The 23,860-nt window shown below is 48.2% G+C and overlaps 7 protein-coding genes across 7 annotated transcripts; 1 reads left to right on the plus strand and 6 right to left on the minus strand.

Annotated features, from left to right (window-relative positions):
- Positions 1-955: 955 nt before the first annotated feature.
- On the plus strand, positions 956-2,079 carry DEU56DRAFT_479126 (uncharacterized protein). The gene is made up of 3 exons (XM_041346421.1): positions 956-1,034; positions 1,151-1,345; positions 1,404-2,079. Exons 2-3 carry the CDS (start codon positions 1,231-1,233, stop codon positions 1,991-1,993), a joined length of 705 nt encoding a protein of 234 aa, XP_041213794.1. The 5' UTR covers positions 956-1,034; positions 1,151-1,230; the 3' UTR covers positions 1,994-2,079.
- A 782-nt stretch (positions 2,080-2,861) lies between these two features.
- Positions 2,862-4,585, minus strand: DEU56DRAFT_479255 (uncharacterized protein). The gene is made up of 2 exons (XM_041346423.1): positions 4,156-4,585; positions 2,862-4,104 (listed from the first exon to the last, which is right to left on the minus strand). Exon 2 carries the CDS (start codon positions 4,085-4,087, stop codon positions 2,981-2,983), a length of 1,107 nt encoding a protein of 368 aa, XP_041213795.1. The 5' UTR covers positions 4,088-4,104; positions 4,156-4,585; the 3' UTR covers positions 2,862-2,980.
- A 2,734-nt stretch (positions 4,586-7,319) lies between these two features.
- On the minus strand, positions 7,320-9,551 carry DEU56DRAFT_479135 (kinase-like domain-containing protein). The gene is made up of 12 exons (XM_041346422.1): positions 9,209-9,551; positions 9,119-9,153; positions 9,035-9,065; positions 8,917-8,985; positions 8,834-8,866; positions 8,599-8,774; positions 8,424-8,538; positions 8,242-8,321; positions 8,075-8,156; positions 7,819-8,022; positions 7,625-7,758; positions 7,320-7,563 (listed from the first exon to the last, which is right to left on the minus strand). Exons 1-12 carry the CDS (start codon positions 9,389-9,391, stop codon positions 7,386-7,388), a joined length of 1,320 nt encoding a protein of 439 aa, XP_041213796.1. The 5' UTR covers positions 9,392-9,551; the 3' UTR covers positions 7,320-7,385.
- Positions 9,552-10,250: 699 nt separating this feature from the next.
- Positions 10,251-11,683, minus strand: DEU56DRAFT_726620 (acid protease; the record flags this gene model as incomplete). The annotated part of the gene is made up of 5 exons (XM_041347935.1): positions 10,251-10,335; positions 10,388-10,658; positions 10,714-11,194; positions 11,249-11,346; positions 11,401-11,683. The coding sequence occupies 5 exons, from the start codon at positions 11,681-11,683 to the stop codon at positions 10,251-10,253; spliced, it is 1,218 nt and encodes a 405-aa protein (XP_041213797.1).
- Positions 11,684-12,791: 1,108 nt separating this feature from the next.
- On the minus strand, positions 12,792-15,409 carry DEU56DRAFT_774567 (uncharacterized protein). The gene is made up of 12 exons (XM_041351624.1): positions 15,343-15,409; positions 15,215-15,287; positions 15,062-15,159; positions 14,899-15,008; positions 14,749-14,845; positions 14,651-14,693; positions 14,549-14,595; positions 14,154-14,499; positions 13,784-14,095; positions 13,573-13,726; positions 13,393-13,505; positions 12,792-13,334 (listed from the first exon to the last, which is right to left on the minus strand). Exons 3-12 carry the CDS (start codon positions 15,080-15,082, stop codon positions 12,940-12,942), a joined length of 1,638 nt encoding a protein of 545 aa, XP_041213798.1. The 5' UTR covers positions 15,083-15,159; positions 15,215-15,287; positions 15,343-15,409; the 3' UTR covers positions 12,792-12,939.
- Positions 15,410-17,387, minus strand: DEU56DRAFT_774571 (acid protease). Its single transcript, XM_041351625.1, has 5 exons — positions 16,732-17,387; positions 16,577-16,674; positions 16,023-16,518; positions 15,706-15,976; positions 15,410-15,652 (listed from the first exon to the last, which is right to left on the minus strand). The coding sequence occupies exons 1-5, from the start codon at positions 17,009-17,011 to the stop codon at positions 15,568-15,570; spliced, it is 1,230 nt and encodes a 409-aa protein (XP_041213799.1). The 5' UTR covers positions 17,012-17,387; the 3' UTR covers positions 15,410-15,567.
- Positions 17,388-20,485: 3,098 nt separating this feature from the next.
- Positions 20,486-23,792, minus strand: DEU56DRAFT_774589 (Lecithin:cholesterol acyltransferase-domain-containing protein). The gene is made up of 20 exons (XM_041351626.1): positions 23,674-23,792; positions 23,443-23,612; positions 23,331-23,385; positions 23,000-23,277; positions 22,719-22,939; positions 22,508-22,654; positions 22,401-22,452; positions 22,339-22,347; positions 22,282-22,286; positions 22,167-22,221; positions 22,076-22,117; positions 22,022-22,027; positions 21,884-21,956; positions 21,753-21,832; positions 21,496-21,702; positions 21,344-21,447; positions 21,233-21,293; positions 20,998-21,180; positions 20,818-20,946; positions 20,486-20,761 (listed from the first exon to the last, which is right to left on the minus strand). Exons 2-20 carry the CDS (start codon positions 23,608-23,610, stop codon positions 20,576-20,578), a joined length of 2,061 nt encoding a protein of 686 aa, XP_041213800.1. The 5' UTR covers positions 23,611-23,612; positions 23,674-23,792; the 3' UTR covers positions 20,486-20,575.
- Positions 23,793-23,860: the final 68 nt, after the last annotated feature.

Genomic DNA, 23,860 nt, shown 5'->3' on the forward strand with positions numbered 1-23,860 from the left:
TTGATCTTGATCGACAGATCTTGGAATGTCAATATATGAAGGGCCCGGATGGATCTTCTTTCACAGGTTGAATGTTCCCCTCGAATTCATATCCTTTCACTTTTGCCAAATTACTACTGCAGAATCACAGACCGTCGGATTCGCATTGTGTAGGTCTGGGATGCATGAAGTTGTATCATGAAGCACGTGGGGAAGTCGACCAATACTACTTGCTGAATTCCCCGTATATCATTTGTAGCCCTAGGCAACATTTAGCCTGATTTTTGTTTTATCCTCTAGCGGGTGAATATGGGCACGAGGAGGTGCAAACAAGTGAGATATACGCAGAGCTCGTGGGGGGGGGGGGGCAAGGGACAACTTGAGTCCTCGGTATGGGTACCATGAAATACATGTACTTACTTGGAGCCGGAGATAGACGTCGATAGACTCGGGGAGGCCCGTGAAAGTAGCACAGCCATCATGTGAGTGGTGCGAGAACTTGAATCAGGGAAAGCAGGTCATGATGCAGCCACATGAAGGCGTGCAGCAAGGGCATGGCACGAGAAGTATATTGTTTCGAACAATTGAGGACGTCAATATTTGGTCATGCATTCATGCCATGGCCAGTGTCAAGACTTCTTATCATTACGTACGTGAGTCACGTTATCGTTATCCTTTGGAATGGGCAAAGTACTTTTACGCTCCATCATCAAGCCTTCATGCTTCATGAATATCTGCTGGGCAGCCTATTGGTAAGTCAATTTTCACATGACTTGACCGTGACAATCTGTGCTCGTATATTTTATTGGCGGGTCTCGCTCTGTTTCTGACTCCATTATATATTAATACTGGGTTGTAGGCTGCCGCAGCATGTGTTAGCAATTTACCCTCATCATGATACTATGTCGTGTAGGATGTGGGTACCACAAGGTTCCATTCCAACTTCCAACGGTGACTAGCTTAGTGAATTTATCATCGTTCACGAGGCTGATCTCCGTTGGGATAGGAACGAAGAAGAACTATCGATGGCAAGATCTTTGTGTTTGATGTCATGTGTGAGTAGTTTGGCACGTTCACTTCTGCCAAAATTCGCCACGCTCATGTTCTTTCGGTACCTTCCACTGCAACGACCCGACCCTGCTCCTACTCTGGTGCTGTGCACGCATTTCAGTGATGATAAATATCCTGGCGACATGCTGGAAGACCACAGTGAACTGAACTTTCCCCTCCTTTAACAGCACAACACTTTCTATGGATTCCTCTAGCCCTTTTAATTTTCTTCAGCCCGATGATCTGCTAGACAATGGTGATTTGACTGGACTGCATGCGCCGCAGCCAAGACATCCTCTCATCTACCACTGGTCTGGTGAGAGCGCTTATGATGGTTGAGAGCGTCCTTCTTACTTGGTCGCGCTTGTATCCAGATTTTATGTCCACGGGCTCTTATTCGCCAATGAACACCCAAACAACGGAACTGAGCATCTCTCGACCCCATGTCCCCTCCCCCATTCTCACGATGCAGGACAACTTGCTGAGCGATTTCCACGACATCATTGATAGTTCCTGGCTATCACCTCACCTTCCTGTGTGTAATTGCAACACTAATCGCTCCAAGCCATACTATATTAAGCACCCCCACAAGCACCACAGTACCTATCTTTGTTGCTGGGACATCGGAGGAACGCTTTGTGGTCACGAAATTCAGGTTACATTCAAAGAAATCTTCGCCCACCTGCGCCAACATCATCGCATTGGAGTCGATAACAAGGGAACCTACCGCTGTTCCTGGAGCACACCTCACCATGATGGTGGTTGTTGTGGGAAGGAGCTGAAGACGGAAAGTTTTGGGCGCCATATCATCACCCACATCGGTATCAGAATCAAGTGCTCCGTCTGCAGTACGACGATGGCAGCTCGGAATGATCTCGCTGCCAGACATCGCCGGGAGTGCCCCAACTGTTCTCAGGCAGATTTCATGATTATCCCAGGTCGTAATCCTCAGGCGTCTCTCTGACAGTGACCACCCTCCTTTGCGATTCACTTGCGATTGGGGGGTAGTCAGCTCCACCATCCCAAACCCAGATACTCTTCCGGTTTTTGGTTAAGCCCATATTGTCAATCATTGTTTCCACGTGCACGTGGCCATTGACTATTTCTATTCATTCATATACGAGTTATACGTACCTCAGCCGTTATCGTGGATTCGGGACCACAAGCCTCGAGGTTTAGGTATCATTTGCACCGTCTCATTCTTACGAACTTTCGTTATCCAGATCGTTTTCACACTCATCTCCAGGTCGTTTTGGGCCCAGTTCTCTCGATCATTTTCACAGTTCTCGATCATTTCCACAGTCGAACCTCTCGATACGGACATTCTGCCTCAGCTCATTGACTCAGTTCCGCAGTTCTCGATCATCTCCACAGTTCTCTCAACCATTTCCACAGTTGAACCTCTCGATACGGACATTCTGCCTTGAGGCAGCTCATCGGACTCAGTTTACTTGTGCTAGCCACCTAATCTAATAGTAGCTATGGTCTTCAACGGAGCAGCAGTGTACCCAGAGTTGTTTGCGGTGCGCGCTGACACGATACGGGTGTTGCACGGATCAGTCGTGCTCGAATTCTTCTTACTTCAATAAACATCCACGTTCACTTGCACTAGTTGTATCATTGATCTTGGATGTATTTACGGACAGAAATTTGTCAAAATATGTATGAACCACCGACCCATCGCCTCTCCAGAAAAATAGGATGACGCGATAATGGGTGCTAAGACGTCCAATTATTCAGGACACGGCCTGACACTCGAACAGCCGCGTGGATTATGGGCAGCTATGAGCAACATGGGGAAGGTCTGGCCGTGTCGCCGCACTAAAGAGAAATGTAAAAAAACGCAAGGTAGTCTTTATACGGGACCGTGAGAATATTTAGGGCAGGTTTAATCGCGCAAATTGCCTCAACATTAACATGCTACCTATGCAATACCTATGTGGAGTTCCTCTCAGTCCTTCTCAATGAGCCCAATCCCTAAAGATGCCAACCCGACTGCTCCTACCGCCGCAGCATCATCAACGAACTCAACATATTTGAAGACATGCCCCTTCTCCGCCAACGCCTCATGTATCAACGCCCTATAATCCGCGATGCCAACCAAGCTCCCTCCAAAACATAACACGGTCTCCTTTGCTTCCACTGCTCTTGGCTTCAAACTCGGATCCTCTCCAGGCTCACGGGAGAGCATTGCGATCTGGTCCGCAAGTCCCTCAGCACAGACCTTCAACACATTCAGCGCGAAGGGGTCCTTGTCTTTGAATGCAGCCTCAAAAACGAGTGGAGCAAGCTGGCTTAACCGTTTCTCTCGCGCCTCGAGGAGGTACGAGGGCATGGAGGCAGCCGCCTCTGCTGTACTCGGCTCGGGCAAGTGCACTACAGGCAGGACTTCTGGGGCGTTCTCTACCTCCTTGATCCCAAATCTTTCGAGCACCTTCGCTTTGAGGCTACTTTGGGGTAACGGTTCCATCCCTAGCGACGAGCGCGCAGCATCGTACATCATTTGACGCATCGTCTCGCGGCCGACATGAAATCCTCCACCTTCGTCGCCTAGAATCCACCCCCACCCACCAGTTCGTGCAAGCTCACTGAGCATGCCCGAGGGCTCGTGCTGAAACGAAACGACACAAGATCCTGTGCCGCCTATCGCAGCAACAGCGTGCTTGATATCGGGATGAAGCCGAAGTGGGGCAGCAATAAGATGTGTATCGTTGGCCACGACTAACCGTGGACCAAGGGGTATTCCGAGGAGAGCGGAGAGCGCTGCTGAGGCATTGGCGACCGCAGCTAGGGAATCAACGCCGGAGATGCCGAACCATGCGGATGCAAATATCTCGGTGTTGGGAGGGAGGGAAATGGGGTTGATAGACGGTGGAGAGACGCATGTCTTTAGTGCATTAGATACTGCTACACGAACAGCATCTGTAAATGCAGCCGCAGACATGTATGCAAAGTTAGATGGGCCTCCTAGGGCGCGCCCGAGGATCGTGCCAGATTTGTCTGCGATGACAGCAGACGTCTTGGAACCACCACAATCGACACAAAGGAAAAGCGACATGAGGCGAGGAACTGTGACTGCTTTTCGGACACGTTAGTCGACCAACGCATGTACGATCAAGCACCCACCAATAATGAAGCAAGTGAAGAAATATGGCCCCCGCAGTGCTGAGTGGTGACAATTGAGGTGTCTAAAGTACTATACGGCAAGCCTCCAGCTTGGCAACGGCCCAGCTGGCATAGCCTAGGCTGGCTTTGGGCGGAAGCAGAGATACCCAAATTTGCACATTGAGAGGCGAAAGCACATGGAACAACGGCCCCGCAAGCACATTGTACCCGATTCGGTCCAAAATCTCCGCGATGCTGTCAGTGTCACATTGCTTAGCTAGGCTGAGCTTGTAGTCGTCTGACATTTCCAAAATTTTGACACTACTTTTGATCACAATGACAACCAAAGTGAAAGAAAGTCGCGCAAAGCCACTACCTGTAGCACGAAAAATCCAGCTCTCTTATCCTATTTTATGCCCATCAGTGTTCGTGCCGTAGGCCTGAACTATGTATATTGGCGCGTCTGAAGAACGTGAAGCAGCGTACATGATATCATGTTCGTTTACACTCACTGTGTGATTCCATCGGCTTTTTTCAAGGTTTCAACAATACCCCAGGCAACCGTAACGTCCGACAAGCTCCCGATCCATTTCTAATTCAATTTTGATTAGTATACACCACTTACACACCATATTACAACCAAAACAACCACCAAGGATACGGAAGCCTTGCTCATTGTCCGTAAAGTTTGCTTGAGAAGGATCGGTATTTCATATGAACTTCGGAGTTCCACCTAAACGGAGCAAGCAGTCTTAAAAGTTTGCTGCTACTAGGATAGGACTTAGCAAGATGATAACCCCACCAATCAAGGGCATACGAGTATGCTTCTCTGTCCCCGTTCGTGATTTAAAGGCAGTAACATGAAAGGTGGACATTCGCACGTGCATCATCCACGTGGTATTGCTTCGAGCGAAGAGGGTCCGTCATAAAGTCGCGGAGCGAAGCGTGATAAATCTCAACTTTTCTGACCCCGCGGGGTGGATTCGAGATAACGGGTGAAAATGCTTCCAGTATCACAGCCAAGCTCTTTGTATCCGCGTGAAAAGGCCGAAAACAGCATAACGACTTATCTGTATGTTGCCCAACGGTTCTCGCAGAAAGCGATGGACATCCTGTATGGTGTCTTTGTCTCTGGTAAAGAGACAAGAGGCGGCTTGTGAATATCAAGTGGATGATGTGGCAAGTAGACCCGCAAGCGTGTCTGTCAACAGTGTGACCGACCTCGCCGCCTCCTCAGTGGAAAAGCATTCATCAAGAGCATCGATAACGATGGCGTAAGGCGTCTTTTGACGGAATTTTAACGTGTGTAGTGGATTGGTGACGAACTCCCGTATCTGATCGCGTCAGACGATAGAAGGATCTCGCCTCGAATGCGTGGAAAAGCTGGTGCTAGCTGGTACATGATCGTAGGAATAATCTTGCCAGCGGTTTGTGAATGTTTCTCGAGAATAAGAAAGTCGCGGCAAGCCTTCCCCTCGATTTCATCTGCTCAACTACAGTAAACGCGATGATCGTTTGTCCAACACCGATGAGGCCATTGAGTCAAATAATCGTTTGGTCATGTTGATCGAGGACTTGTTTTAGCTCATCCTGAAGTACGATACGCATGTACTTCATGCATCGTGAGCGGGGGCTGCCAGGGCGTTTTTCAAAATCAAAAATGCCGTTGCAGTCTACGACATTGCATAGACCCTTACATGCATTGTTAGGATATGAAAGATGTTCTTGCAAGCGAGGTTAGTAATGCAAGTCGAGATGGGTGAGCTGAAGAGATACATACTGAAATCCATTGTGGGTGTTGAGAGGGTGCCGATAGGCAAGGATTGTAGTATATACAAGGTGTATGCCCTGTATCGCTGACGCAACCGGTTTTCCCCTGCGTATCATCAAGTCCGCTCGAACTTTAGGGTGGTCTGGCGCAGAGCCTCTGTGCGAGTGCCAAGGGTCCTGGAACAGTGGCTGGAGTCCTGGTTCGCAACCTGCTGGTGGGAGTGAGGTTGCAGGTTGCCGCATGTTGTGATAAATAGAGCCGCGCTGCCCGCCCTAAAGGTTTGGCCTTTGGTATTCCCTTGCAGTCCGTGCCCGGTCCAACTTGTAAATGACTTTCAAGGTTATTAGCTTAATGTTGTACAACGGCGCAGTCGTTGGCGCAGGGAAATTCAAGCTGGCCCGTCGAGATGTCACCGAAAAGGCTAAGTTACTTAGTTTCACTCCAGCGTCACACTTGGGCAGTGGTGCTACTAGTGATGAGTACGGGCTTGGAAGCCCTGAGCTATCTTTGGTTCTCTTCAGCCCAAGCCGTATTGTCTGCAGTAAGGTATGCAGGACTCAACTTTATATAGACTCTGACCCATCACGGCGCCTCTCGCAAAGTTCCAAAGCCATCGCGTACGCCAGTTTTGTTGAATGATTGGGGTTGTAGAGAAGGAACCGCAATGCTGTTGGTTCATTCTCGACAACCTCCATCATTCACTCGGAGTTGGAGAGTTCAGTGCGTAGCAGCTGTACGCGTGTCCACCATGCGTTGGTGGCCCAAGTCACGGTGAAATCCGGAAAAGTAATGCCCACAGCATCGGCAGTTTCGACATTTTATATCTCACAAAATTTCAATCAAAGGAGATCTAGACCTGGCTAGAGCATTCCAGACCAAGCCTAGAACGCTCGGGAGAGGTCTAGATTGCAATTTGATTGCAATTTTGGCAAAAAGTGGTAAAATGTCCAAACCGACGTTAGTTGATCCAACACGACTGAGTTAAACCTTCGGGGGCCTGAGCTGGCTCGGTCAGTACGTCATCAATGCATCAAGTGTTGATGCATTTCACAACTTCGAGAGCTGAGGTGACCAAATGGGGTTCGAACGGCCTCGAGATACTGTAACCTAGAGCCCTAAATCTAGACAGCTCGGTGATTCTCGGTGTCGCTCAGTGGGTGATCTCAATGTTTCAGTTCAGGCGATGTGTGGCGGCGTTGTACGCAGAAGTACCGGTGCGCAACCTGCAACTTCACATGCAACGGACAAACGTTATATATCTCGCTAGATATCTTGCTATCACTATACGACAAACGATTCAGATTCCAGTACGACCGGTGCAGGTATACGTAGTAAATATATGTATGTAGCATCTTTGTATTTTCCAGATTACGTCCTCCATTTCCGTACATACGAAACGCTCTAACAGGCAGTCACAACACTCAAGAAGAACAAACGCGAAGCAAGAAATTGTCCTCAAACCAATTGACTAGTGGACCGATCATCGCCTCCCAATATGCGTCCCCGCGAGCTCCTTCTCAAGCGCATCGCTAGGGTCATCCATGACTGGCGACGGAGGGCGCTGGGACGACGTGGTGTAGCCAGACGTCGCGCCATGTACGGGGCCGTACTCCTGCACCGGCGAGCTGATAATCTCGTCCCGTGAGGGGATGGGCAAGCTAGCGTGGTTTGATGAGCAGGTCCGTAATGAAGTACAGGAAAGGAGGAAATGATACTGACCTATCTTGTCTCTTGATCTGGCCTGTGGCCCTCGCCTGCGCGCGCACCTCTGCACGGAACGATTGGACCTCCTCGATGATGAGCCTCTTCATTCCCTCGATAGAGTCTTCCTCCTCGAACGAGAAGTCAAATTTCTGAGGGCGTCAACCTAATTTGAGCACACTCGATCTTCACACGGGGTATATAAAACTTACGGTATCGCAGACCGGCTCATCGGCGGGATCGTGCCACACCTGCAGATACGGATGGTTGAGCGCGGCCTCACAGCTGATGCGCTTTGCGGGATCGAAGCAAAGCATCTGCTGCAGGAGGTCGATGGCGAGTGGGTTGGCATGCGGGTAGAGTGTCTGGAAAGGCACGCGTGGCTTGATGGGGAGAGAACGGATGTAATCTTGAGCCTGCATGATTCGGGTGAGCTGAGTATATCGACAAGTTTGACAGAGCACATACCCTTGGGGACCCCACGCGGCGGAGGGTGTCCTCGGAGGGCGTACCGAGGTAGTGAAGAATTTGATTCAGTTGGTCGACATAGCTATAAAATTCATCGACTGTCAGTATCATTTTCATCGATTTAATGTATGTGCAAATTGCCCATAATAAAGTGAGAATGAACCTACTCCCGTCCTTTGAAAATAGGCTTGCCGCCCAAGAGCTCGGCAAGGATACAGCCGACAGACCAGACGTCGATGGCCGTTGTCTGTGAATATCATGGTCAGCCAGAGTAAGACAACACTTAAGCGCTAAAATAAATGATACCGAGGACAAGGACGTGATAGACGAAGGAAAATAGCTCACGCACATAATTTGCGAAGCTAAGCATAATTTCTGGCGCGCGGTACCATCGCGTTGCGACGTACTCCGTCATGAACCCTTGGTTTCCGGCACTCTTGCTCGTGCCGCCACCGGGGGTAAAGCTAAATATAACGTAAAATCAGTCCTTGGAGTGCAAATGTATTATTGAGAGACGTGCGCACCCTCTAGCCAAGCCAAAGTCGCATATTTTTAGCTCGCAGTCTGCGTTGACAAGAAGATTTCCTGGCTTGAGATCACGGTGGAGCACGTTAGCACTGTGAATGTATTTAAGCCCGCAGAGGGTCTGGTAAAGGAACGACTGGAAATGTGCGTCGGTGAGCGGTTGCCCAGACCGGATCTGTGTGCAAACACCGTCGATTTTTGAGTGTCAATCAGTAGAAATCAGAGAGGACGTACGATGGCATGAAGATCAGCCTCCATCAATTCCTCCTGATGTAGGGATCAGTAGGATCAAAAAACGAATAAAGCGGCCAACTGACGTAGAGGTAAACTTCGTCGAAGTTCCCGCTGGGTTGAAAGACGATATCCATGTCGTATAGGCATGTTATCTGTGGTGGAATATAAAATGTAGACCCAAAGTACGCATGACTGGCGTACGTTCTTGTGTCCCCTGAAATGGTGTAACAATCTGATTCGTCCCATCAGTACTATACTCAGGGTGTAGATGAATCTATAGCGCACCTAATCTCTCTCAAACATCGCTTGGTGAGGATCCGCTATGGTACGGCGTCTGATCAGCCTGGCATGAAACAAACAAGCAGATATAGATACCTTGGTATTAATGTTCGTGATCTTCTTGATCGCGCATCCCTCGCCTGATCTACGGTGGCGTGCAGCGACGACGCAACCGTACGCGCCCTGTCCAAGCTCCTTGACGAACTGGTACTCGCCGTCGACGATGAAAGTGCTATTGAGTGCGGTGAAGGTGTGTCGCGAGATCGGCTGGCGGCTCATCGCTAGATCCGTTGTTCACGCTTGGAATTCGATTTGGAGGGTCTGTTGGAGTTCAGATGAGCACTGCGGAAAGAGGATAAGAGAGATGAAGAAGACCCTGTGCGCGGTGAAGGGGAAGGGTCACCGGTGTACAGGATATTAATGATTCAGATCACACCAAACATGTCCATACATGAATATTCCGTGGTCACTAGACTAGTCACTTGTTGTTCTCTGCACTGCATGTTAGATCATCTTCACCGGTGATAAGCGCAGCTGACGCTCGATGTGACAGGTCTTGAATATGAGTCTGCTGAGTCCAGCTGGGAGTTTACTGCTGCACGTATTATATGGCTGATCATGGCGGAACGAGCCCAACGTTTGCATGATCGATTAAATCAGTATTCAGTACTGTACTGCGTTCACCTTCACCATGTTTTCTTGACAGGCTGGCCTCAGCGCTATTAATGAGTATGCAGCAGCATGTGCAGCCCCGGCATAATGTTATGGTTCCGGAGTCGAACGTTTAATATTTCGGGAATTTCCGGTCGGCATTTATGTAATATATCGCATTTTACCCGAGGCGTAAATGTCTCGAGATAAGCCTTGACGCAAATCATGGCATTATCTACATACTGTTATGTAGGCAGCCGCACATGTGTACGTACCGCTCAACAGTTCCCTGTATTTGAGCCCGACCCAACATGTTCTACAATCAGTGTAACTTAAGTAATTTGACGGAACATCTTGAAAAGCAATGAACTTCCAATGAACGACACGCTCGACGTTACCCTACTCGCAAAGCCCCATCGGTCCCGAATAACCATCTATAGCTTCAAAACACACGTTCACATGTGCTTATGAGCGTCAATTCAGCAAATTAGTTGCACGTAGCATCGGTGTGTGGAGTGGTTGCGAAGCCAACTTGGTTGTTGGTGGTGTCGAAGACAGAGTAGTAGCGCTGACTGTATGACAGCTCGTCAGTCTCATACCAACCGAGGTCACTTAAACACCAACAGGAATGCATAACCGTTGATAAAGTCCAAGCCAGAACCAGAGTTGCTGCCGATATCACCAACGATAAGGTAGATGCTATCACTGGCGCCGCCTATGTCAGCGTTGAGGGAACGCGGCCAAATTTGGGCGTTGGGGGTCAGACCGTAGGCTTGGCCGCCGATCTTGAAGGTCAGGGTTTTCAGCTTATCATACTGACCAGAGGTGATCATCAGGAGACCAGTAGTCTCATCCATCGTAGCACCAGTGGCAGTCTGGTACTTGCTCAGCGCATCTAACATTCGTCAAAGTCAATGTGGGACAACCCATTTATGAGTAACTTATCTTACCGGAGGCGATGAGAATGAGAGTCGTGCCAGTATCAACAATACCAGCAGTCTCAGACAAAATGGTGGAATGTCCATAGGAAATAGACTGGTCGATACCCCAGTAATAGCTAGCAGGTGTCGTAGTCGTGAGAGGGAAGTAAGTCACTGAGCTCGTTGTTTTTGAGCCATCGTGCCCACCAAAGGTGAGCTCGCCAGCGCTGTCAGGGACAGAGGGAGGAACAAAGTAGATTCCGAGTGTCTCAGTGCCGATAATACCCTGACTATAGAGGTTGTCTGTGACAGTAGGGACTGTATTGACGTTGGAAACGGTGCCCTCCGTCAGGTCAGCCGGTCCGACTCCGAGAATTCCATCCACGCCATCGAAGCCGTCTGCGCTGCTCGCCACTCCAATATATTGTTCGGCAATGACCAGGCCAGTGCTTAAAGTAACAGTGTCCGTGTACTCCTCTCCAGAGAACTTGCCGGAACCATAAGACACAGACTACAAGGTGGTCATAAGCCACTTTTTATGAGCAGAGTATGTGAAAAGACATACAACAGTGTTGCCAGTATCCACGCTAGTACTAGTGGGATTGTATGGGGCACTTGCGCCTAACCAGGTGTTGGAGCTGCCCGTATCAATGAGGAGTGTGTCTGATAAGTCGTCTAGTCAGAATTTATCTGAAGCCATCTGACAGTCAGTCTTACACTCAGTGGCGGGGCTGCCAATACCAACTTGGGCAGTGTAAGTAACGACACCGTTGGCTATGGTGAAAGAGGATCTGCCTGCACGCTTGCCCATGGAACCAGCCTGCTTCATCGCCTGAGCACGAGCCCTGTCGGCATCAGCGACATTAACAGCACCTCTGGCGTTCACCCTAGCAGCGAAGCTGAGGGTTGCCTTGCCAGTGTCACGGCGCAAGGGAGATGCATCCGCAGAGGGCAACACAACGAAGAGAATCGACAGGAAAGCTTTAAAAGGGAACTTCATTTGGGCAAGTCGAAGGTGTTCGAAAAGCCGAGTGAGGGATAAGATCAGCTCGAATTCAAGCTTCAATCATCAAGACTTTATATGAGCTGGCTGCCAACTTGACCATGCGATATCCACAGTCTTGTATCTTTATCTTGTGGAGCGCAGGCCTAAGGTGAACTTCCTAGATGTTCTGTTCCTGTGATATCCACATTGCTGCACGTCATCAGAAGGCGATTCGTCGCTACGTGCACGAGCCAAGAACCTCGCGTCGACTAGTGGTCGTTCAGAGGATTTACCTCGATATTTGGACTATCAGGACATGTTAGATTAGCATCGCGATCAAGTATGTTGCCTACCATATCGAGTTAACCGGCGTAAAGAACATCCTTTGAAATATGATTCTGAGCGCTAACCAAAGGAAACACTTCGCCCTATGAGATGGAGATAGCAGAGAACCCATGGAAATGTGCAAACTCGAATGCTTCGGGTATGGCATCGCACTCTTCTACCTGCATCTGGCCTGGAGAAATACGTCAATTCATCATATCGGTATAAGCGAAACATGCATGCCATGAACCACAACCGTACCAAGGAGTCTCAGAATCAATCATACCAAGATCCAAAGCATTCACGTTTATGCATATGTCTGAAAAAACTGTTATGGCTATTTTGCAAAGCTTGTTGTGCCACTATGACTCGGAAATCTTGATCATATATATATTTATCACGACGAGGGAAAATCCGGAAAAAACGCACTCACTGCAAGCAAAGATGAGTAGACAGCCTGGTTACGCTCTCCCACCAGGAAGACCGATATCATAGACGGAGGAAGACGGCGAATCCGAGTTCATTCTATCAAGACAGCACATATTAACGGGATGCTTTGCACCGGACGTCCATCGGCATTGGCATGCAGTCGGGCGACAGGTTCAACACCGTGACGAGTTGAGCTGAGTTTCCGAGTCAGTCAACTGACCATGAAGAATCATTGAAGATTGACAAAACTTACGTACTACGACGGTAGACGACATTAAATTATATCACGTGACTATACACATCCCCGCCAGTCCCTAAACGTTAAACTCAAACATAGGACAACGATTTTTATTTGGTTCAAATTATGTCCATTGGCCCAAGTTCGCAAATGCCCCGAGTAATTGCCCCTCCCCCTCCGCAGGTCCGCCGTTCCCGCCGGCCGTTTCAGATGCGTCTTGACGAAGATGTCGGACCGACGTCCACGGGCCCGTGCGGCTCGGGCAACGATTATCAATCAACTACGTGCGCATCAATCCGAGATGTCCTCTCCGCAACCTCACAACAAACCCATTCACATCCTCAGCCTCGAGATTATTGATAGCATACTCGCGATGCACGACTCTTCGGCCATTGATTTGATCCAGAGCGAGTTTCAGATCTTCCTCAGGTCTACGAAAGTCCTGGTCGCCTTTTGGATTCATCTGCTTGAAAGTCTTCGAGATAATGCTTTCGATAGCGTGTGGATCCATGAGCGGGGCTGTAACATCGAACATATCCTTTGGAAGGGCTTCTTTCGAATGGGGTGCAAGGTGCTCAGGCGACGTCGGGTTAAAGCACTTGCTGCAGAACTGTAGTGCACTCTGGAGCTCTTTCTCACTCAACCGACTCCCCATTTCCGATGCACCCTGGATTACTGTGTGACGATGACCATAAGCATCTTTGAAATTTGCCATACTATGCAATGATAGTACCTGGTCGAATGGCAGCGAATGCCCGATCATAATTGTCCTCATCGATGTCGCTCAGAATATCAAGATCTGTAGATCGTATCTGTTGATAGGCGCTCATCACGACTATCTGGAATCTATGTGGGTTACGTTGCGCATGGCACTCTGATCAGCAAGAGCAAATCCATCTACTTATGCACGAACCTTGTGTAGCTCAGTGAAAACCTTTTCGTATGCCATGCGGCTGCTTCGGCTTCTGAACAATCTCCTCGGACTGCAGCGCATATGGATACTGCTGCTGATAGTGCGGAGGTCGTTGCGAGGTGTATCCCCGAGGAGAAGAAGGGATCTATGAACGCTGAAGGCTCGTGTATCAGTTTCATCATGTAGACAAAGGTGATATTCGAGTCCGTACCACCAGCGTCCCCAACCAAACGAAAACCAGGTCCCCCGTAGCTCGAAGCGGAGTAGCTGAAGTCAGACGCTGATCGTACCAGTTGGTCAAGCTGCCCAGGTTTCTCCCCAGCAGCTTCTTTTGGTACTATCCTGCCAGTTCCAATAAGCTTGACTAGTGCTGGGGCGAGGGTTATGAAAAGCCGATAGCGATTTTCCAGAGAACTGCCTTTCAAGGCACGAACTTTCTCGTTATAAACATCTTGATTCATAACGACGCCTATTGAAGTTGTGCCATCGTGTAGAGGAATAAACCAAGCCCAGCCGGATTCGTCTGGTACATATCGGCTCAATCAACGCATTCTCACCATACAAGACAACACGATGCGTACCTGTCAGTGTCTCAAACCAAGGGGCACCCTCCCTTGGGGTATTCATGCCATATGTATCGACTCCCGCCCAGTAACCCCACAGCGCAATATTCTTCAACGATGCGTTCAAATGACGGTTGTGTAAGTATTTGGTAGACATCAGCCCTGAGCGCCCGGATGCATCAACAAGATAATCGAATGAAATCACTCCAGTTTCTCCATCTGCAGCACATAGCCATTCGGCAGTCACAGGTCTGGAAGGCTCAGCTGCAGAGAAACGGAAGGTATTCACTCGTGTTCGTTCAAACACCTTTGTTCCACAGGATGTCGCGTGGTCAAGCAACATCTTGTCAAATGCTGAGCGCACCTAATTGGAGCATTAGGTTTCAAGAAAAGAAGAGAGGTCAAGTACATACTACGTTCCATGAACTATTAGTATGCCCAAGCGCAACGAAGTCAGTGTCTGAAAGCAGGGGTAAGTATCTCTTCGGCTCATTGCTATTGCTGTTGTCACTCACATCCTTCCCGTTTGAATCGATTGAACTTCATTGCAGCTCCGGGCTGTTTCTGACAATGTATCATTGGGTCCTATTATTCGAGAAAACTTTAGCCGCACCTTATGCTTGAACCCCATCTCGACTAATTTTTGCTCCGCGTCAATGAACCTGAGATAGTGACGAACTGAGGGAATTAGGCTCTCCCCGATGTGATACCTACATGATAATTGTCAAGGGGGACGCATGAATATTTTGGACAAGTCTATTACCGAGGGAACTGGGCAGCCTCCAATAACACGACGTCGAGACCTTCCCTGGCCAGGGCCGAGGCGGTATAGCTGCCAGCGGGACCTCCGCCAACGACAAGGATTTGAGCATGCTGCACAGTGGCTTCAATATCAGTCCTGCTAGCGAATCTGCTGGAGGGCTAACCTTTGGTATCTGTGAGGCCATCGAACACCACGAAGTGCGTTTACAACAAATCGACAATGCTCTTTGATGCTCTGAGTTTTTGTACTAGATGCGCCGCCTGCCGGTGAAGAGATCAGGTTAAGCATTTTGCAAATCTATGAAAGAATACTTCCCGAACCAATAATACGTTACCAAGCTTCGGTTGGAGTCCCGGTGTATTCGTATCGATACGTCAACGTCTTCCCGTCTGGCATATACGGTATGAGGGAAGCCTTCCTGTACATTGCAAGAACCTTACCTACTAGACATATCCGCCAGTCATTCAATCTCAGCAGCCGTAGGAGCACGTACACAACATCGTGGGGCCCAACCAACTCAAACAGAAATTTGCTCTTCATTTTGCTGTTCTCGTACGCAAGATGCGTAGTACTGGCGAAAGGATGGTCAAAAACAAAAGTACTTGAGATATTTATATAATATCATATGTCAATACGGGTAAAACCCTCATCTTTCGAGGGACCACACAATTAATTGGACGTGGTATTGGTATACGCAGTCTCGGCAAACCCGACTCTGGAATTCGTCGTGTCGAATACCGAGTAAAAGCGCTCCCTGGGAATGCATGATTCAGCAACTTCTTGCTAAGTAAAATTGGAGTAGCATACAAGAAACAGTAACCGTTGACGAAATCGAAGCCAGAACCAGAGTTGCTCCCGAGGTCGCTAACAACCAGGTAGATGCCATCGGGGGTACCGCCTATGGCGCTGTTCAACAATCGAGGCCAGATTTGCGCATTTGGGGTGAGCTCATAAGTCACGCCGCCGATTTCAAAATACAAGGATGAAAGCTCGTTATATTGCTCGAGTGAGACCTTTAGCAAGCCAGTGGTTGCATCGAGGGTTGCACCCGTCTCCGACTGATATTTGTTGAAGGCATCTAAACTGCACGTTAGTAGCATTTTGATCTCGTAAAGGACACCTACCAGTGGCAATGAGAATAAAAGTGGTTCCTGTGTCAACAATACCAGCTGTCTTCTTCAAAATCGACGTGGCCCCGTAGTTGATAGATTGATCAACGCCCCAATATCTACTCGCTGGAGATGTTGATGTGATAGGCACATAGTTGATGTCTCCAATAATTTTGGAAGCATCATAACCGCCGAAGGTGAGCTCGCCACCAATATCACCAGTGAAGACAGGTGAGAAGAACACCCCGAGTACTTCTGAATCGATTCTTTTTTGCGCATAAAGGTTGTCAACCACAGTCGGTACTTCTTTTCCATTGCTGATAGTGCGTTGCGTTAAGTCAACCGGTCCAACGCCAAGGATTCCGTCCAGACCGTCACCCGACATGTTGGTGGAAGTCGCGACACCAATAGATTGTTTTTCGATGACCAGGTCGGGGCTGAATGTTACAGTATCCAAGTATTCCTCTCCAGAAGCAGAAGTCGAATCGCTGCTGCTACCGTATGCAATATACTAGCAAAGAATTGGTATTGTGAATAACAAGTAGAAAGTAGAAGCTACGAACACTCACGAATGAATTGCCTGTATCTTGGCTCGTATTAGTCTTCCCGTAAGGCTTGTTCGCCCCGATCCAGGTATTCGAGCTTCCAGTGTCTACCAGGAGCGTGTCTGTATGAAATGTATAGTTCGTCAAGTCAAGAAGCTACTGGAACACAAGCGGCCTACAGTACGCTGGTGGACTCCCTACGCCAACCTCAGCGGTGTATATCACCACAGCGTTGGTTGCACTGATGGAAGAGCTGCCGCTATCTTGCAGTAAGGCCTGGGCTCGCGCTCGATCGGCGGCGGCGACATTCTTGATTCCGGCTGAGCTGATTTTAACGCCGAGCTGGAGAGTAGCAGTGCCCGACGATGTCAGAGGGCGAAGCGAGGCTCTCGCTGACAGCGAGAGGAAGGCAAGCACCGGCAGGATGAGTAGAGATGGCAGGGATCTGGATGCAACCATCTTTCTGACCAACAATTTTGACTGGGCCGCTTTAAATGATGGTTCGTCGACAATTATCCCGGCAGTATCGTCAAGGCGAACAATGTTAAGGCTTCGAAGTGAGTAAATGAAATATGACCAGCTATAGCCATTATGTGAAGATAGATTCCACAACAATAATAGGCAACGACATGTGCACAATTGTCAGTTCGTAGCAGAAGTGAATGACCTACAGTACCGCGTACAAATGCTTTCACGATCTGAATGTAATGAAGGCTCCGGTCTGCATGGCTAACCTGATACAGAAGGAACGGCTGCCTTCCTAGAATCCAATCAGTATTACGTTCATCGCTTGATGATTAAAGAACTACTTACTTAAGTCCTTCTCGATGAGCTTGAGTGACATACATAGACAACATACAAGTTCGGAAAGTGATCCTGGTGCCACACTGGCATCAGATTCATTCCGAGCCAGGGCTGCATGCCATGAATCCAGAGCCGGTGACCTTGAGCTGGTGAAAGTCACCTGCTAAGTTTGTACCAAGTTCGGGATTCAGAAAAGGATGAAATATTCCCACGGAACGAGAGTTCGCGGTCCGCTATCATAAGTTCAACCGTAAAACTTGACACATACATCCCATCATGCCATGGCGTAGTTCTGAGACGTCGCAGCTAATATTATATTTGACCATCTATGCCGGCTGAAGACTGCGGCTTTCAAACAGAGGCACTCCTCCAACACTCATCGGGATCCTGGCGCAAGGAGAGATCCTTGTTGGCGTTAAAAATTCTCAGGATGGGTAGTACTGGTCTAGGTTGGTCATGAGTTACAGCTTCTATCCAGTTCTGCTCTTAGCGTCGGACGCTGGTGTAGTTCATTTCCGTTTCCAGTTCAGGTCCACACCTGCTTAGTAGTAGAGCAGGAGGCGACTATTCTTCATTTGTCTAGGGGAGACTAGTAGGCTTTAGGGGATGTACCTGAGCTATACCATATCTCATCGCTCAGGCGAGTTTCCTTGATTATCAGAAAGATGATCCATGCGCTCACGGAGCCTCGCACCGCCCGTCAGCGCCAAGCCAACGACCATCTTTGATCAAAAGCTGAACGCTGATCCCCGGAATTCTTGCATGTTGATGGTTTTGAGCACTCACAACGACTCATCAATACGATCAAGAGCAAAGTGATCGCGCGAAAATCGCGGGACATCATGTTCGGAGTGGCGGTGACGGTCAAATTCGAGGTGTCCTTACTTACGTATAAGTGCTGCTACTACGCGGTAGTACTGTTCATCCATTCAAGTGTTTGGAAACTCGCCGCTCAATATGCGCGATCAGCTCATTCTCTGACAGTGTCACGTAACGAGGTTCTGTGACTATAAAAGCGTAGGATGGCATCAAGTCCATCACCGCACATTCATCAAGTTCTCCAATATGACTTACGTCTCACACGATCCCGATACGACCTACGTCAATGATCCTGCATGGTGGCCGTTCATTAATTGGGTACATGCTTACAGCAATTTTGCAGGTTCGTGGAGAGCAAATCATTTGGATGACGTTGGTGATATCTTAACTAACTTTTAATGCGGTTTCGCAGTTGCATCTTCTGCCGCAGTGCTATACGACTGGGGTGAGCGAAATGATACTTTCAGACGGAATCGAAGTTGATATCTATATGGTATTTAAGCGTTAGTATTTGGGCAAGAGGTAAGTTGATACCATGTCTGGCCCAGCCATCTCACTAAGAATGCTCCAACAGTATGAACTGGTCTGGGTAAGCAATATCTTATATCAGAAGCTCAAACGGGATAATGGAGTTTATTCGGGACAGAAGCGACGCTGGACTTTCATGACTCTACTATATTTCGGTGTGAGTAGCTCACGTTATAAGCGCACTTGGCAAGTTGTGTTAACTTTTACGTGCTAGGTGCGCTATGTTGGAATATTATATGCAGTGTATGTTTGCGAGGCGGATTAAATCATGCTACACTATGCTAACGAGCCATCTCTCATAATCAGCGTCAATATGCTAGGTATGTATTCTCAAATATGTTCATTTATTTTGACTGACGACATGTAGGGAATGTTCCATTCTCGAATACAAATGCGGTGGGTATTCTGCACCGAGTTCATATACAACTACTAACTGCACTATATAGGGGTGAGTGATACTCTCGGCTGCCTTGTTTCTTGAACATAACGACTGCAACAGCTGTGAGTTCATCTGAAGCATCATCGCGCACGTTGGTAATTGAATATATATATATTTCAGGCACTTTCTTCTACTTCTTCCAGGCATGGACGCCTGTCTTCGTCAATGCCATGTTGGGCGGTGAGTTCAGCTGCAGTATCTTACTGAAAGTGACTTTGCTGAAATGTCATGCAAGGCATCCTGATGACTCGTATACATGCCATGTACCAGCGGTCTAGAACGATTCTCGTCTTTCTCGCTGTAGTCTTGTTGGCTTGTACAATCGCCTCCGCAGTTTTGATGGTCATGGGAAACACCGGCATTTCAGGAGGTAAGCTTTATTCACTGATAAATGCTTTATGTACCTGAGACTCATGGACGAATACCAGAGGAATTCGTTATTTTCGGCTACCATATCTGTCTTGTCCAGATCAGCAGTGGCAAGATGAATCTGAATCATGAGACGGTGATACCCACCGCTGTATGGGAGATCCTCGCCTTTATTCTTGCAGTCTGGATTGTTATAAAACGTTTCTATGACATGCGCCGATCGTCGAGAGGATCCTCCATTGGAGAATGTTTTACGATGTTGATAAAAAGTCACGCATTGTACTTCCTAGCGTAAGTCCGAAGATTTGGATGTTGTTATCTCACTGAAACTCTGCATGTACTAGCTTTGCTGCCATGGCTTGCATCAGCCTCGGCGATCTGTCTCCAAATTTGCTGGTGCGCCAATCCATGACTTGACACCTGCATTTGACCACTCATCGTTTTACAGTACTCGACGGCCGTGGCAGCTGATATTTATGGCGGCGTGCTCCGAGTTGCACGAGTATTGCAGATGTTTGTGCTGGGACCACGTCTGATCCTTAGCGTGCGAGAATATCACACTAAGCTCGTGGCTAAGACCGACATGGGAACCGGCATGACCACCATTGCTTTCCACGCTCGCGGGCATGCCAGCGTATCGACTGACAGTGATGATTATGTGTAGCACGGGACATGCAGAGAGCACGCATGCTTAATTTGGGGTTTTGCTACGATATCATATCAGACTTCTAATACAGTATCTAGACGCAAACAGATAGCCTAGAGCAAATTTGAAAGCTAATCTATACACTACGCTGGATGAGCTTGAGGTTGCTGCAGTCCAAGATGGAGATGAACCGAGGTTTTAGTTGATAACATTCTCCCGACATTGGGCAGATGGGGGATGGGCATGGGTTAAGACATGAGGTTTGTTGGCGAGGCGAACCGAACCGAAATAAGAGTCTGAGAATGCTTCTTCAGCATCTCGAAAGCCCTCACCATGAAAAATCTATGTTTCATCATGTGTTGAAACACTTCTAAAACGTGATATTATGTGCAAAAATAAACTACAAAACAATCAGTGGTCAATCCCACCGCACTCGCCGAGCAAACTCCTGAATGCGAGACACAAAGCGATCCTCGACCTCATGACCGGCACCAGTGGCGACTTTCAGGATGAGCTCATTCAGACCTGTCGACCCAAGGATGTCAACATGATCTGAAGTATTTGCTCCACCCCGGGGAATGTTTGGGGCGGGCTGATGAGGAAGCTGTATTTGAGGGCATGAGGGATATTGCGGGACCGCAGGGAGTGAGGCCGACGTACCTCAACAGTCGTAACTTTAATTCCTCCCGGATTCCATCTTGGTCTCTTCCAGCCTTCTACACACATCGCTCCCAGGCTCAGTAGGCTGACTGTGCCATCCCCTTCACCCATCTTCACGCCATTACGCACCTATAATTGATATGCATACGAGGTTGAGCAAAATTGAAGTCACCAACTTACCTTGGGCGTCGTTGTCTCGTGCGTGTAGTCAGCGTCTATCCGGTTCATCCTGGAAAATGGCATATCTAATGGTGGGCGTGGTGTGTGGCTGCATTTGTCGGTGGGGTCGGTGCAAGTCGAATGCTCAACATCTACGAACGATTCGTCGTATTCGTGTGGTCCACGAGCATACCAGTATGATCTCTGTCATCGAATTGAGTCTTGGAAAATGCAACAGAAAAACTTTGGGGGGCACTTCAGTTTCCTTTCCATGACCGTAAACACAAATTATCTTCATGGAAGGCGCATTCGGCAGCCTAGGCGAGTCTATCAGTTCGCTTCAGGAGACTGATTACGAGTAACATACTGCACTTCCAAAGGGTTTGTCCATTTCCTCGGATCTAGGGCATTCTTCTTGAGCACTTTTACATTCCGCTCAATGCCGAACGAGTAGTTAGCCCATAGCATTTTCTGTCTCTTTGTGAGCATTATTTCGGACAAGAGTCGACAGTTATGAACCTGGAATGTTGAAGGAGTACGCTCCAAGATCCATGTGCTTGCCTCATCAGCCGTCATGTTCTGTGCTGGCTCGACACTTGGAGTGATACCATGCGCAGAGAGTGGCATGGCTACTTGTCTGAACGCAATCAGTTCACCATGAGTATGTGATGATTCAGGTTCGTCATCTGGCGCCCAGCTGGCATCGCCCCAAATATCCGTTCCTCCCTGATAATTGTTGTGGAGGCGTTCAACCGAAGACGACAGTCTAGACTTACCTTGATCCACATGCTGGCACTGCCAGCCCAACTACAGAATAACCTTTGCCGCTCCTTTCGCGAGAAAAAGCGCTCGAGCACTTCAAGGTATCATCAGAATATTACAACTAAGAAACCTGAAAGGTCCTAACCGTATGCGCCCGCAGGATTCATCTGCACCGTATCCTTCATTTCACCGGACAAGAAAGCAGCCATAGCTTTTGCCTTCCAAAATTTAAAGATAAACCGATGAGCAGCAAACAACAATAAGGCAATGAAACGGAATTTACCACGCCCTAAGAATGCAATTTAGTGATCGGTATTTAAGGAAAGGAAAGGCCTACTAGATGTGTCCCTGCGATGGTAATGTAGGACTCGATGTGATTCTGAGCAAATTTTTTAGTATCTCGTGATACGATGTGGCCAGGGGCTCACCTCTACCCAATCTGGTCCGCCGCCTCCGTGTTCGGGAGACTCAACCCATTTGAAGCTACACTCAAGAGGTCAAAAAGAAATCGCCAGTTGAGCATCGAAGAGATCCGAGACCTACAAGTACTTTCGCCAAATGATTAGTTTTACAGAAGAGGACTATCTGAGAGCAACTTACTAGCATTACCTAGAAGTACCACAATGAACACAGTGGCAACAACGAAAGAAATATGTACATACTGTACTGCCCATTGAGTGTGCTGCAATCACGGTCTTCTTGCCTTGTCGTTTCCTGTCATAGAATATGAACATTGTCTGGCGTGATATTCAGATTTATAGCACCATACTTGAACCCTTCTATTGTGGACTTCAACCTTGAAAAGTATCCATCTCGTTCTTCCAGGTTCCACATGGAGAGCCTCCAGTCATATGGGGCTAAGTGAAGATTGTTCGTGTCATAGTCGACAACAGCAAGATTCTCAACGATCTTGGACCTGGATAAATATAAATGCTGTCACTTTCAGTCCTCAAAAGAACGTCGCGTTATATGAGACGCACCAAAGCCAGTACCCGGTCATAAAGCTGCTTGCAGCACCTATTCCTTCTGCAGCTCGTATTTTGGCACCTGGAGGGTCGAGACCGGTGACCGGATCGAGCATCATCGCTGATATCCACTTGTCACGATTGAAAGTCACTTGTGAGACCATATTGAAGCCACCCCACATTTTTGCGCGGAAGAAAGTTCGATAGTCGGGCGAAGTAGACCAAGATTCCAAACCCTAGTCACGGTTTGGACGCTGATCAATATCAAGTGGACGTGGATTAACTAGATAGCTTACTGTGGATACGATGCCAGGCACAAGCACGATAGGATAGTGCGCCGTCAAGCCTCGCGCCTTCATCGCCTCCCCGACCTGAAACTCGCGTCCGTCATTGTTCAGCTTCCAAACCTCTGGGATATTGCTCCGAAAACGTCTCCATTCTGATTCGACGCGTGACAAATCAATATCTGGTATTTTGAGCGAAATGTCGTACTCTTCCATGATGAGAAGAAGGTTGCTGTGAATATCCTGCAAGTCCGAAGGCTGGATGAGGACGAAGCCCAATAATATTCCAACTGTAAGACAAATGTCATCATAGATCAAGAGAGATTGTGTATAAATAACATACGCAGGATTCCGAGAGGGAACAGGAAACGAGCTTTAACGAAGAACCGACGTTCTTTCTGGGGCGGGTCACCATGAGGCTTAATGTTGAAAGAACCACAACACGCCGAACATACCTTCATCTTGTGTATCTGGGCATCGAATAACTTTGCTTGATGTTCAGCTTCCAACTGCGCATCATGTACTAGCTGCGGCTGTTCCTGTTGCTTTCCGGTGTCACTCAGCTCGATTGCATCTGAATCGCTCGCTGGCCAAGTTCTTGTCCGATGCGAGAAGGTGGACATGGCTGCGAAAGTTAATAGTAAACACGCTCGCTCGTTATAAAAGATGGTGTATATGGCATCTACCTCCTGTCAAGTGCTATTCTTGCTGCAACTTGTGCAAGTCACCGTCAAAGTTAATGCAGAACAAGCAAACAAAGTTCAAACGCAAGGCATTTGATAGCCGAAATGCCAATTACATCATGATGATGATGTTCCGTTGATAAGATAATCAGCGTTGATAAGCAATTGCAATAGATATTTGCAACGCATC

The sequence above is a fragment of the Suillus clintonianus genome (assembly GCF_016758775.1).
Source record: "Suillus clintonianus strain FC179 chromosome Unknown DEU56scaffold_6, whole genome shotgun sequence".
Classification (NCBI taxonomy): Eukaryota; Fungi; Basidiomycota; class Agaricomycetes; order Boletales; family Suillaceae; genus Suillus; species Suillus clintonianus.

Bases quoted from the DNA above. Each gene is read 5' to 3' on its own strand.
- DEU56DRAFT_479126 (XM_041346421.1), top strand. From the start codon at position 1,231: ATGGATTCCTCTAGCCCTTTTAATTTTCTTCAGCCCGATGATCTGCTA. The intron at 1,346-1,403 runs GTGAGAGCGCTT...GCTTGTATCCAG, and splicing joins TCTCATCTACCACTGGTCTG to ATTTTATGTCCACGGGCTCT.
- DEU56DRAFT_479135 (XM_041346422.1), bottom strand. From the start codon at position 9,391: ATGAGCCGCCAGCCGATCTCGCGACACACCTTCACCGCACTCAATAGC. The intron at 8,867-8,916 runs GTCAGTTGGCCG...TCCCTACATCAG, and splicing joins TCGACGAAGTTTACCTCTAC to GAGGAATTGATGGAGGCTGA. The intron at 8,322-8,423 runs GTGCGTGAGCTA...TGATATTCACAG, and splicing joins TGCTTAGCTTCGCAAATTAT to ACAACGGCCATCGACGTCTG.
- DEU56DRAFT_774571 (XM_041351625.1), bottom strand. From the start codon at position 17,011: ATGGTTGCATCCAGATCCCTGCCATCTCTACTCATCCTGCCGGTGCTT. The intron at 16,675-16,731 runs GTAGGCCGCTTG...CATTTCATACAG, and splicing joins AGGGAGTCCACCAGCGTACT to ACACGCTCCTGGTAGACACT. The intron at 15,977-16,022 runs GTAGGTGTCCTT...CGTGCAGTTTAG, and splicing joins TTTTATTCTCATTGCCACTG to ATGCCTTCAACAAATATCAG.
- DEU56DRAFT_774567 (XM_041351624.1), bottom strand. From the start codon at position 15,082: ATGGCCTCACAGATACCAAAG. The intron at 15,009-15,061 runs GTTAGCCCTCCA...GCCACTGTGCAG, and splicing joins TGGCCTCACAGATACCAAAG to CATGCTCAAATCCTTGTCGT. The intron at 14,500-14,548 runs GTATGTACTTGA...TGCTCCAATTAG, and splicing joins CTAATAGTTCATGGAACGTA to GTGCGCTCAGCATTTGACAA.
- DEU56DRAFT_774589 (XM_041351626.1), bottom strand. From the start codon at position 23,610: ATGTCCACCTTCTCGCATCGGACAAGAACTTGGCCAGCGAGCGATTCA. The intron at 23,386-23,442 runs GTATGTTCGGCG...GACCCGCCCCAG, and splicing joins CCCAGATACACAAGATGAAG to AAAGAACGTCGGTTCTTCGT. The intron at 21,703-21,752 runs GTAAGTCTAGAC...AACAATTATCAG, and splicing joins GTGCCAGCATGTGGATCAAG to GGAGGAACGGATATTTGGGG.
- DEU56DRAFT_479255 (XM_041346423.1), bottom strand. From the start codon at position 4,087: ATGTCGCTTTTCCTTTGTGTCGATTGTGGTGGTTCCAAGACGTCTGCT.